The sequence below is a fragment of the Cyprinus carpio genome, chromosome B25, assembly GCF_018340385.1.
Source record: "Cyprinus carpio isolate SPL01 chromosome B25, ASM1834038v1, whole genome shotgun sequence".
Classification (NCBI taxonomy): Eukaryota; Metazoa; Chordata; class Actinopteri; order Cypriniformes; family Cyprinidae; genus Cyprinus; species Cyprinus carpio.
Window position 1 is genome coordinate 21,075,669 of NC_056621.1, and position 13,855 is coordinate 21,089,523.

At 35.1% G+C, this 13,855-nt stretch overlaps 1 protein-coding gene and 1 long non-coding RNA gene across 4 annotated transcripts in view; both read left to right on the plus strand.

The window, feature by feature from the left end:
- LOC109096436 (anoctamin-3-like) overlaps positions 1-13,855 on the plus strand; it is a 96,676-nt gene that overhangs the window by 39,305 nt on the left and 43,516 nt on the right. For 2 of the 3 annotated variants that reach the window (XM_042753588.1, XM_042753590.1), the window contains exons 2-7: positions 9,719-9,919; positions 10,985-11,115; positions 11,516-11,671; positions 12,766-12,866; positions 12,951-12,995; positions 13,363-13,497. In XM_042753588.1, the coding sequence (XP_042609522.1) occupies positions 9,719-9,919; positions 10,985-11,115; positions 11,516-11,671; positions 12,766-12,866; positions 12,951-12,995; positions 13,363-13,497 (769 nt within the window). The remainder of the gene's footprint in view (positions 1-9,718; positions 9,920-10,984; positions 11,116-11,515; positions 11,672-12,765; positions 12,867-12,950; positions 12,996-13,362; positions 13,498-13,855) is intronic. The other variant, XM_042753589.1, reaches the window with a different exon arrangement.
- Positions 830-3,672, plus strand: LOC122142517. The gene is made up of 4 exons (XR_006158647.1): positions 830-1,092; positions 1,284-1,371; positions 2,540-2,607; positions 3,548-3,672. It is a non-coding gene; the product is annotated as an uncharacterized LOC122142517 (long non-coding RNA).

Consider the following 13,855-nt stretch of genomic DNA (forward strand, 5'->3'; position numbering starts at 1 on the left):
ACTGGCTGCATTGTACTTTTGCCAAATTCATTCCGCTGACCCAAAACTGATGATCAATTATTTGAATGTTTTACAATCATAAAACCAGTCACTGATGAGTTAATCACAGACTTGGTCAATGTGCACCATGCACTTTTGGACTAAAACAGATACATCAATCAATGTTTTCTCTGCACCACTTTTTAGGTGAAAAGGTGAAAGGATTTTCATTTATTAAAAGATAAAAATAAATCTTTGGGCAAAAAAAAAACTTCATTAGGTTAGCAAATGCTGTTATGTTATTTTTTCATAACACTAGCTACAAGCTAATTAACGTTTTACGCACCTAACCTATCCGCAACTTTACTCTTAACAGTAGCTCTGTTTTATAATGATGACTTTAGTTGTCAAGGCACAAATTGCCTCTCTGAGGACATTAAAGTTTTCTAAGTCTAAGGTAACAAGCCATTGTTCAATTTGTCTTTTATTGATAATTTTTTGCTAAGTTACTGTGTCCCTTATCTTTCTGGTTTTTGTATATTATAGAGAATCCAGATACAGCAGGACAGGATGATTTGTGAAAACAGGAATAAAGTGTGGTCAATATGTCAGTTTCCATGATTACCAATGTAAATATTTGTAATATGTTAATTTGGTTAATATGTAAATGTTAATAATTGCACACATTCGGTTCGCGTATATGTTCCCAAGCATTAAAAGGTACATATATGTACCTTTTCTTTAAAAGGTTAAAGTACAATATCAAGAGCCAGCCCTGATTGGCTGCTTGATTTTCAAATTAAAAGAACGTCCATTTTTCTTTTGGCGGTCTTTCTTTCTTTCAGCGGAGACGAAGTCATAGCACGTTACAAGGCAGTAAAATCAGCAGTGAGCAGTGAAATATTTGCAGTGGTAAAAGTTATTAATTCCCAAAGATTTTAATTAACAATCCACAGTGTTAAACAGTACTCGTGTTCAGTGTTGTTATATGGTGTTCACTTTTACACTAAAAAGGCGAAATAAAAAGACCCGCCGAGTTGTCTGGACTCCGCCCTTCAGTGACTGCTGCCTCGCGAAGCGACAACGCCATCTTTTCTTCGAGCGACCGAGACGGTAAGCTGGACTGCTTTTTTCTTGATAAAAGTACTCTGGAAAAACATTTTTGTTGATAATTTAACTCGAAACATTTGGTGGTGAACACATTTAGAAATTACTAACCGCGAGTGTTTTGTCAGGTTCAGTGTTAAGTTCGTTCGTTAATTTATGTTATAACGTTATATGGTTTACGCTTCTTTTATTTTTAGTTGGTCGTCCTCTCGCCTCTGTTCCCTCCTCGGCCTGGGGTTACTGCGAGTCTGGCGCTGAAGACTGAAGCTGCTAACGTTATATTCGGTAGGTTTTCTACTAAAATGAGAGAATTCATCAAATGGTAAATGAATTTGTTTTTGAAAGCATTGAGTGCGGCATTTCGCTGTTTCCATGCTTTGAAACGGTAATAGTGTGAGTGTTAAACATTACACGCTAACAACTTTTTTTGTGACGCACAACACCGTGTTGAAGTGTGCTTCTCGCCGCTGCAGATGTGCAGTCTTTCTGCAGACAGAGCTGCTATAACGAGGAACATTTACCAAACATTTGATTGACGTTATCTAATGCAAAAGTCTGAAATTAGAGCACGTTTAAAAACTTCTATTCGCTACTGTCTTGCGTTGCTTGTTCTCAGCGCTGAATATCATGTCTGTCGTGTCGTCATATCTGCGTCAAGACACAAACGCGCTTCCGTGAAGTGTTTCTTATGACAAGTAACGTTTCGTTTATGCAAGTATCGTGAAAGTACGCAGCCCCGCACGTCACTTGTAGGAGAAAAACATACAATCCGTGGCGACGGTTTTGCAATCCTTCCCGTCAGTTTGTAAACCGTACTGACGAATTCTTAAACTGTTCCCTCGGTTTAACAAATCGTTTATAAACTGACGGGACGGATTGCAAAACCGTCGCCACGGATTGTGTGTTTTTCTCCTACAGTTGACGTGCAGTGCTGCGTATGAATGTGAGTTAAAGGTAGGTGAAACTGTAAATCTTCAGTTGTGTTTCAAAGATAACAAAAGTCTTGGCTGAGTAAACTGATGAACTTTATATTTTTTAACGAATCCTGTAATAAAAGTATATGGCCATATGTGTCACCCGAGATGCGTGCTAATGTCAGGATGTGAACAAAGCCACTGTGTGACTTAGGGCTGCACGATTAATCGCATGCATTTGTCTGCTACGCAATATCGTGTTCATAATCGAATGCGATTAATCTCAATTATGAACAGAATATTGCGTAGCTTGTCAGTGAACTACGGCTCTGTGTATTAACTGCCGCTCCCGTTTGAAAACAGGTGACAGACATTTACCGCTAATCACGGAACCGGCTTTACTGATGAGACACGCATGACAAATGCATGCGATTAATCGTGCAGCCCTAGTGTGACTACACAATCAACTTAGCAGAATGGTTCCTGAGAGAGACGTTGTCATTAATTGTTTTTTCTTTTTTCTTTTCTTTTTTTTCAAGAAGCCAAGTTTCTGGCTTCTCCCAAGACCTTCAAGGATCCAATTGACCTCTGAATCAGCTGTTAAGAAGTATGAAACAGATTGTCTAAAGCACTATTCGGACGGGACTAGTTTTCTAAACTACGTTTGAGTTTCGATTCTTACCACCTGACGTCTGCAATTTTCATGTACCAATTCGGACGGGACTAACATCTTCGTGTTTATTACAGAGGTGGGAGGGTCTGTTTTGTGCATCAGAGATCACGCGCTCTGTATGCGTGCATTGCATATAACGTTAGTCATTCGGATCGATTACCATTAGTATTATTACACAATAAATACTAAAAACTAAATGGCTAGTATAGCAAAAACCATGTTAATGTGTGGTTTCTTTAGTTTAATTTGTTTTTTGTAGTAGGCTAAACCCATTTTTATTTTCATAAAGGTACATCTGTAATTAAAAACGTTATGTAACTGAGTGCATAAATGAACGTGAGTAACGTTAATCTTACCTGACGCTGATATTACAATAGCCAATATTAACAGTTTACGTGATCTGGCTCTTGATTTTATTATTTTTATTTTTTTTATAATTATTTCTTTGCCGGGAAGCAATTATATCAAACATGCGCGCTGTAAGAGCATCTACGGTAATTCACGTTGGCCAAAACACACAAGGAAACGCGTTGTGAAATAAAATATCACCGGCAATCACAGACATTCGCATTCTGACGGGATTAGTTTTGCTCAGAGGATCACTGAGTTTGCTGAAAAACAGTAGGTAATTCGCTCTGGAATTATTACAGAGGTTGTGTGAGAAAAACACAGACATGGCAGATTCGGATGGGATTAAAATCACCCAGTACGTCTGTGAAACACAGATTTCTCTAACGACCCCCTGTAAAACTAGTCCCGTCCGAATAGGGCTTAAGTTTAGGCTATATTTCAGAATAAGAATATCTATATTTATGTTGTATCTATATTCTGTGTTCATGCATTTTTTGCTGAATTTGTCATATCTGTTATTTAGAATGGGACAGCTGTATTGCATCAATTGGTCTCCTACTTCATTTGATTCCACCATCATTACAAGGCTGCAAAGGATCTGGAAAAATGTCATCCTGTCAAGCTGAAAAACATCTTCAAAAAGGGTACATTTGGACATTTCTGTCAATACCTATTGTCTGCCTCAAAATATTGCCAAATGGGTTGTATATGAAAAACACATTTAATATAAAAAAAAAATCAGTTGGAGAGCTGACCTTGAGTGTTACTTTTGTCTTTTATCTGCAGGCACTAACAAGAACAGCTTGATTGTAGAGAAGAGACCACACAGCCATACACGCTCACTGATGGGACGATGAGGAACATCATTCATGGATGCTACACAACTCAAATCTACACGTCATATTTGTTCATGTCTAGGTAAATTTGATGATTTTGTGTTTTATTAACTACTTTGTTTCTGTGCAACACTTAATGAATGTGATTGACTAATTAACCTCTACACATCTGGTATATGCTTTAAAGTTGCCACTTTGCCCATTTGTTCAATAAATGTTGAAATGTATACATCTGTCTGAAGACTTTCTTGATTTTATGTCTATCCTTTTACATTAACTTTATTTTTAACATAATTAACATTATTCTTTTTGTTTGCACTGAAAAGAGGACATTATTAATTACACTTAAAACAACAGCAGAGGTGTTAAATACCCCATAGTGTAAAATTTTAACAATAGCATGTGTAACACTTTACACTTGGAGTGTAATTTTTCTAGACATTGTTTAAAATGAAATATAAAATGTGAAAATGAAAAGGATTTAATTAAATTCTGATTTTAATTCAGTGTGTTATATATATATATATATATATATATATATATACCTTTAGAAATAACTGCAAATTACAAGCTAAATACAAGACTTAGTTCTAGAATTTGCATTCAGAGATAGTTTGACAGCAATTACAACACCAACACAGCACATATGAGACCAAATTGAAATAAACCTACTGTATGTATACACTGCAGAACAAATATTCCTCTGAAGAGTGTCTGACATGTATATCTTGGATCGTTAATTTTAATTACTATCAAAAATGCTTTTGGAAAGTATACCTCATACATTAATGGGAGAAGTCTGTAGATATATTGGATAGTTTCTTTTATTTACTTTAAAACAATGTATGTAAACTCCATACATTAATAGGAAAAGTATGTTGATACATCGGATAGCTGCTTTAAATTAAAACAAAGTTTATATAAAGTGAACTATGAATTATTGGGAAAAGTATGTCGATATATTGGATAGTTGCTTTTAAGTATTATAAAACAAAGTTTATATAAGTGAACTCCATAAATTAATGGGAAAGGTATGTAAATGTATTGGATAATTGCTTTTAATTACTATAAACATTTTTTATATAAAGTGAACTCCATGAATTTATGGAAACAGTATGTAGATATATTGGATAGTTGCTTTTAAGTATTATAAAACAATGTTTATATTAAGTAACTCTATACATTAATGGGAGAAGAATGTATATAAATTGGATAGTTGCGTTTAATTACTGTAAAAGTATGTTCATTCAAAGTAAACCCCATACATTAATGGGAAAAGTATGTAGATATATTGGATAAATGCTTGTAATTACTGTCAAATATTGTTTATATAAAGTAATGACTATAAAAAAATATGGCTTTGCAAGCTATTATAATGTGATCTTATTTTGTTCTACAGTTCAAAAACTAAATTTAACAGGAATTTAATATTAATAGATTTAATAATCCCATAAAATAAAAACCTAAAGCTTTTAAAATATGGTATTTTAAGTAATGTTATGTAATTTTCTGTAAAAAAAATCTGTATTTTGACGGGGAATTCTTGTGGATGTAATTGATAATGTTATGAATTTACCAAAGAATACTGTGCAAAAACAGAAGACTTTAATTAATTGTATAATTTTAAGGTATTTCTGCAATAATTTCCAGTTTATATGCAGATTTATTCATTTGTTTAACATTCTACAGACATTTTTTAATGAGATTTTCTTTTCATTCTTCAGCAGTGGAACTGTAAAAATACAGAAAATGTTTACAGTAAATATCTGTATTTAAAAAAAACAGAATTATTCCGTAGAATAACTTAAGGTTTTTTACTGTAATTTGACGGTAAGTGTTTGGCAACTTTGCTGCCAGACTTTTTTACCGTTTTTTTACGATTGTTTTTTTACATGCATTTACCTTAAATTTAAGGTTTCACAGTAAAAAAAACACATAGTTGTCTTAATTTTAAATATGTGAATTTTTTTGTCTTTTTACATAGAATTTAACGTAATTTAACATTCAAGCCAATTAAACAAAAGAATAATCCTGTAAAAAAAAACTAATTTCTCATTATATGAATTTACCGATTATTACTTTTATTTTATGGTTAATGTTTTTAATAAAAGTTTTTTTCTGTATTTTAATGACATTTACACGTAATGTTAAAAAAACAGAAAATATCTGTAAAATAATACAGTATATTTCTGTGAAAAAACTTTTTTTTTTTACAGTGTGAGTTCAGATTACTTTTCCAAGTAACTAGTAAAGTAACACATTAATTTATAATTTACAAGAAAGTTGCTTTTTCAAATAAGTAACAGCAGTTACTTTCTTTGTTTTCCTATATATTGAGTATTGATTGAATATTATGTTGAGAAAAATCAGGAGTAAGTGCAGAGGTGTTGTGTGTGTTGTGTGAACATGATGCTCATGTGAAAAACCTCACTTGGAAAAAACAGATTCAGTATTCCTTGAAACAAAAAAAGTTAAATGCAAAATCAGAATATGTGCTCCACATGACTAAATTATTTCTAGTTACACATTAGCATGTTGGTATTTATTTATAGATAGCTTGTTTATCACATATTAACATTTCCTTTGAATCATCCATTATCTTGGATTTATTTGTGTTCATTAAATTTGGGAACTGCCAAAGGATACATGCAATTCCACCTCAAAATTTGTCTAAACTGAGGAATCTTTTAGAAAAGTCTTTGCAGGCCCACATAATTGCTTCCCCTGTAAGTTCTGGATAAACCTCAGTTTTAAGACGAGCTAAACAGAATTTCACAGTGTAGACTCATTTAAAAGAGGGCTCATCACTGTTTTAACCATGGAAGAAAGCAGGGTTAACTTTGCAAAATGTATGCAGTGGGAAACAATGCAGTGCTAGAATGTTATGTTGATGTTTTGCAGCAGACCATCAATCATAAACTGCCTCAGTGCTCACCTCGTTAAATATTCATGTGTACAATCTCAGAAACTTTCAGGCTGTGTTTAGTTTATGCTCAGTGTGAAATCTCAAAATCACAACCCAGGATTAATTACATTTCCAGTTGCTGAGTTGACCTGTTGCTGTCTGCTTTTCTATCATGATCTAAAGTACAGTGAAAATTAGGCAAAAAGTCTAGTGTTAAAAAAATGAAGAGCTTTCTATTGTTTGATGTAAATGAACTATAAACCCTGAAGTTATTACTGCAGCCCCTGCGCATTATGTCTTAATAAAGCATATTGCAATTGTGGTTAAGCATCTTGTACAGAAACAGAACACTCTAGGAACCGCATAACAAAACATGGAAAATAACCACTGATAGCACACATATTGTTGGTGGAGAGCTGTTCACATGCAAGCAGCATTCACATCATCTTCAAATGAATGTAATTATCTACTTTTTTATGCAGCAAAATGGGTTACAAGCAGATTTTCCCCCAAAGTATTTCTCTCTTGAGTCTCGGTCCAAAGATGCTACAGGAAGAAGATATTTTAGGGCTGAGCATTTGAGATTCAAGAGCTGCGTGCTGAATTCTGAGTACTTAAGATGTGAGAGAATCTTAATTAATTCAGTCATGCATATGTTGCATATGTGTGTGTGAACTCTCTGTGTCCCTCTCTCTGTGTGCTTTGGGTTTTACACTCTGAATCACTGCTTCTTGTTTCATGTTAGCTCTATTTAAAAAGCCAGCCATGGGTTATGAGTGGGTTAGATTGATGCAGCCGTCATGGACACGGTCACTATGAGAGGAATTCCACATCAGCTCTGTCTCTGTGCAGTCATGTGGGGAAGACCAGGCATTTTCCCAGCCTGCGATCTCAGCACTGGCTTACAAATAAGCTTTACACTAGATTTTTGTCAGTGTGACCTTGAATCAGATGTTCACGTTGTCATCACATTGTGGAATGGTTTTTAATTAAATGGTTATATGGAATCATGTATCCAGATTTGTCAGCAGCTTCTGGTATTTTTGTATTCAAGTGTTTTGTTTTTATGGTGAGTTACAGCACATTGCTATTTCAATTCATTCATGTTTTGGAATGGGAAGCAGTAGAGTGTACAGCATATTAACTTAGCATTAACAAGGATGTCTATATTTTATCAGAATGTAAATTAATTTCTACTTTTGTATCTGTTATGCATGAGATTAGGTTTGTTAGGGGCCATATGGGTCATTCTGTGTATACACTGAGAATAGCCCTCTCATATTACATTCATAGACTGAAAATTGCTCCCAAGAGGATTATGTGGCCTTCATCAGCATTAATGTCCACTGTTAGTAAAATGGGAGCTGTAAAACATTAAACAAGCAATTAAACCTTGATATTACTTCTCTGATGTAAAATTCATTTTAAGGTAAATACCTTAAATATTTTACCATCTTAGCCTGCCTGTCCCACCCAAGTAGTATGTGAAAGCAATTGCATTTCAAACATTTAGTTTATGTGACTTTGAATTATTACATAATTGAATACTGAATATGGGTTCGATATGTTGACAGAGTTAGGCTGGTTGTTCAATATGTCAGCAACTGAACAAGCACAATGTTACAACATCAATAGTCTCAATATGTCCAACATGTACTAAAAAGTACAGTGTTTTTTTTTTTTTTTTTGCAAGTCTACACACAATTAACAAATAAGAAACATTTTGACTTCACCCTACTATGCCACATTATCATTAATTCCATGCATATTAGTATATTAGCATTTGCAGGGACACTTTAAAATAAGGTTAATTTTTTCATAATAGTTAATGAATTAAGTATAAATAAACAGCATTTTAACTAACAATAAATAAATCTAAAGTTGTGGCATAAAACTCTAGATGGCGCCGTCATCTGGAGACATGATGACATCATTATCACATGGCACAGCTAATTAGTTCTCTCCTGTATCAGCAGCCAATGAGCTTACAACTCAACATTCAAATATATGACTAGTGCTTGCCGTAGCAGATGCAGCTTGCTTCAGAAACCCTCCACCTCCCCAGCTCCACCTGTATAGATCTGCTGTGAGGTGATTCATGTGTGCTATATGGGGGTTATTTCATGTATGTTATATTTGCAGCAGCAATATTTCTTACATGCTCACAGCAGCATGTTGTGGATGTATTGGCAGTAGCAAGCCTCTGTATTTGCTCTGCCGCAGCAGCAGCGTATGAGATCTATTCCGCCAAGACCAAATACAGTAACAATGTCATGTACATCACCATGCCAATCCCTTCGAGAGTTGCCATGACATAACTTTTATTACAGATTTTTTTTATCTCATTGTTGATCATTCATTAATTCATTCATTCATGCACTGTGAATTGACAGTTAATAAATAAATAATTGTAATTTTATTAACTGACATTAATAATCATAAACTGTTACATTATGTTACAAATTAAACCTTATTATAAAGCGTTATCAGTTTTTCCGTATCAGCTAGTTTATGGCCCGTTTAATGGAAATCATTATCTGTATGAAAACAGCTTCTTCTGAATCTGCTTTCTGTGACTATTGCAAAACCATCAAACAGCATCTGGTCCACGTGGTTTTGAAATGTAGTTAGTAAATTTATCCTTAGATGACCTTGTGAGTAAGTAAAAACTGATTTTGCTTCCAGGAGTTATTTAATTCAGTAAATGTAATACACTGGATGGATCCTTGATGTGATCGTTATAGCTTTGCATTTGATAACGTAAGTGAGTTTTACTGGTACTATATTGCATTACAGAGTATTTGTCTCAAATACAGATGACACTGACTCTTGAAACATGAACAACAGAACTGAAAGTGCCTTTTTAAAGATACTCTAATGTCATATTTTTGTATTTTCAAGGTGGAAATGTTGTTATTTTTAATCTGATGTCTCATCTGTGTTTCTCTCCCAGCAGGTATGCACAACAGTATCAGTGAGATTTTGAAGGAGAAAGCGCTAAAGTCGTCTCGCCGCAGTTTGCCGTGTCTGGCTCAGAGTCAGACGCATCCTCAGAACCTCAATCACTTCCTGTCTGTGCCTCTGAGTCCTGAACCCAAAACATACTCTCACAGCGTCAGTGCCTCCTGCACACAAATCACACCTCCTTCCACAGGTAAGCACTAGCAGACTTGTCTTTGTGTTTTAGTATGCTTGTAGCTAGCAAACTAACCTATGAACATGCTAAGAAAGCATGCCTTATGAAATGTAGTAATCATATCAACACTTTCATTGTGAGATGTGTTAATACCAACACAACCCCATGATTATGCATGGAATAAGTATTTTACACATTGACAGTTGAGTTTACGATAAAGTAACTCACTTTAACTGAACAACTGACTGTTTACTACTTTTTTCTTCCTACATTATTGACACACTGTTTTCCTATTTAATAAAGCTGCTTTGACACAATCTGTATTGTATAAAGCTCTATATAAATAAAGGTGACTTGACTTGACCTTCCTTTTCTCTGTATGCATGTGGACCGAAGCCACAGAATAGCTATGAAAATCAGCTGGCTTAAAAAGGACAATCTCATTATCCATTATTCATTCTGCAATTGTGTTGACCTCATCAGGTCAGGTGCTTTTGCTAAAAGATCTCCTGGCAGGAGTGTCGTTTTAAAACATTGGCCATTAGTGGGTGGTACTAAACTCAAAGGAAAATCTAATGCTTTTCTTAGAAGAGTCCGGCAATGTCAGCACTTGCAAATGCTTCCAGCATCTTCGCTTAGAATCTTGCGCAGCACTTGGAACAAGCTGTCTTGTCTAAACACCTGTAGAGCTAATGAGGGTTACTGGCTGCAGCGGTCAGCAGCATTCTCAGAACACAGAAGATAGAAGTGGACAAATATTGGTGATTGAAGCACTAACTTTGTGTTAGCAGAAATTTAAAGACTCATTGCTTGAATTCAAAGCTCTTTGTCAATCGAAAACCAGCCTATCAAGTCCAATTAGGTGTATAATACCTGAAGAAAGCTTTTCACAATCTCAGACAGTTTGACAAGCACTGTATGCCTCTAGAAGTATGAGGCTATGAATCCCATGTGATTAATTATGGTTAAGTCTTTTACACAAGAATAAGACTAGGAATAAAGTAGAAAACATCTGATAATTTGCACATCCATATTCATGTTAAGAGTTAATCTCATAAAACCGAGTGTTTATCTCTTGGACAGACACTAGTCAGGATGTCTACATGGAAGAGAAGGAGGTGGGGGAGTTTGAGCCTAAAACGGATGAAACGTTCCTCGTCCAGCAGAAGCCTGTGTCCAGAGCAAAGCTAGAGGCCCGCACAGACTCCGTACAGGTACAACATCTGTCCTCTTCCCTGCTGATGTACTGCCAACCCAGCTTCAATATCTGTGTTTGATGATCAATTCAATCAGATCTTGCCTTAAGCACAGTAGCTCCCTTTTATAATCACATAAGCATGTTTTTTTTTTCACAATTAAATGTTTCAGCAACATATCGAGATGTTCAATCATGATGTCAATTTGCAAGCCAACACTGAAAAATTCCCTCAGGAAATACTAGTGGGATTTCAGAAAAGTACTTTAGATTCACAAGTACAAAAACGTCTGTGGTAAAGAGTCTTTCCTGTTTCGTTCGACAACAGAAATTACAGTCCTACCTAAACCTAAACTTAACAGAATTATTGTTTCGTATTTTCTAATAAAATCGAATGAAATGCTCTGATTCATTTTCAGGGGAACAATCTAGAAAAGCCCTCGGGATTGATGTTTAGAGATGGGAAGAAGCGCATTGACTATATATTAGTCTATAAGAAATCCAGCCCTCAGGTGGAGAAGAGGTGCACGTTTGAGAGGAACCTGCGGGCGGAAGGGCTAATGCTGGAGAAGGAGGTACACAACACAGTCTTTCACTCGATGACAGTGCTATTTTAACGGTCGTTTGTTTGGATTGATTCTTTTGCCCTTAAGGAAAGATCACAGAATAGAACAGATCAGGGTTATTTTGGCGGCTTTTGAGTGCCAGCAGAAAATAGACACTAGCTCTGTTCCAAAGTGAGCTGACTTGCCTTCTAATGCATCCTGTCTGAAATGAAACCACATATTATATATATATATAATAAGTATTCTCAACTGAAACAAGTAGAGTCTGGACCCAAAAAACTATAGTTGATACGTTACCACTCATGCTGATAAGTTTTAGAACAATGTCAGTTCAGAGTCATAAACTCAAGGAGTCTGCATTATTTAATTTTATGTGTCTTATGTGGTTTTCTTAGGGAACTTTAATGTTCTATATTGGTAGCTGAACACCTGAAGTCTACTTTATCAAACCTACTTTACTTCTCCCAGATCTGTCATGCCATTTTTATACTGTAGCACAACTCCAGCATTAGTCATACTATTTTTTACCTATACAGCTCTTTTGGAGGTGTGTTTGTAATGCCGAAACATACATTTCCGAGCTTGGTAACAACATCAGCTTTTCTTAGTTCTGCTACTTTGCACAGATCCAAATAAGTTTTTAATCTTAAAGACACTTAAAATTAGGTGCTTAACCAACGGATGACAAACTAAATATCAGATGCTATTATTTGTTGGTTTATTAAGTTTATATTATATTTGCATTGATGTTCTCATTAAAAAAGGCTCAGAATGGTGTTCCCACTTGTTGAATAACAAGTGGTTGTAGAATGAATGATCATTTAGTAGGGCCTAGTTTAGAGCCATATGTGGATTTTTAATTAGAATCATATTTTAGTTTGAGTTATATTTCTAATACATAAACAAGAGTTGTAAAAATGAAAAACCTCATAAAATGAAAAAAACTTTTAACGGATACATTAAAAAAAAAATTGATTTCATTTAAATGTTATTTTTAAAACAGTATGCTCAAAAACTTTAATTCCCAGTATTATAAAACCAAGACATCTAATTGATTATATGTCTGTTATATGGCAATATTGATTTGTTTTTCACTTTGATAGCCCTCACTAACAAACAGTGATATCCTGTTTGTGAAGATTCATGCGCCGTGGGACACGCTGTGTAAATATGCTGAGCAGATGAACATTAGAATGCCCTTCAGGTAGAGATCACTGTCACCATACTCTACTACACTTCGTACTGTACTGCATGCGAATGCATTGTGACCGTGATTTATATTTTATAGGAAAAAGTGTTACTTCACAGACTGGAAGAAAAAAAATATGGGCAGGTAGGATATTACAGAGTTCTCACTGTTCTGTGTTTACACATATTTGGCTGATATTTAATGATTTCATTTTATTTGCATTAAAGTCAAAAGCTTCTTCAGTGCCTCAATTTTGTTCGTTTTCGTCAAATGAAATTTGAGTCAGACTTTAGCTATAGAGTTAATTAGCCCAATATTTGTTGTAGGTCTCAGGGCACGAAATCACCTCTGAGTTAATCAAGCTTGATTTAATTTACATCAGAAAAGAATTCAATTTTAGAAGTGACTATGAGTGTGAAATGCAGAAACTACCATTAATAATTGTTTTAGTCTGCTCGTTGGAGATAACATCTAACTTTTGAGAAATGCTAATGCGAGCGTATGTCTACAGTCGATTTCAGTTGAAATTTCGTCAGTTGAAGAGCTGGCTTCCCAGAAACCCCATGAAACTGGATAAAGAGGCGTTACCAGACCTGGAGGAATCCGACTGCTACACTGCCCCCTTCAGCAGGGCCAGAATGCACCAGTACGTCCCTCATCCATGACCTTGTTATAGCCAAATCTCATGTCTTCTCAGAAAAACTCATTTTTTCTATGTACACAGAAAAATAAAGTCAATGGCACCTTTTGCTTTCTGTAAATTTGATACTGCAATTAAATAGCTATGGCTTCATATATATTTCAGCCATGGTTTGCTAACTAAAGCTGAAACCACAATCCTGCAACCTTCATCCACTCATGAGCTCGAGGGACTTATCGTGTCCACCACAGATTTTAGCCTCAGCTGACCCTTTTAGAGCAGATTTTATGATGGAGGCACTTTCAGAGCACGTACTTGATGTACTTGAACCTGATGACTGTTTGTGAATGTTTGAGTTATTGGT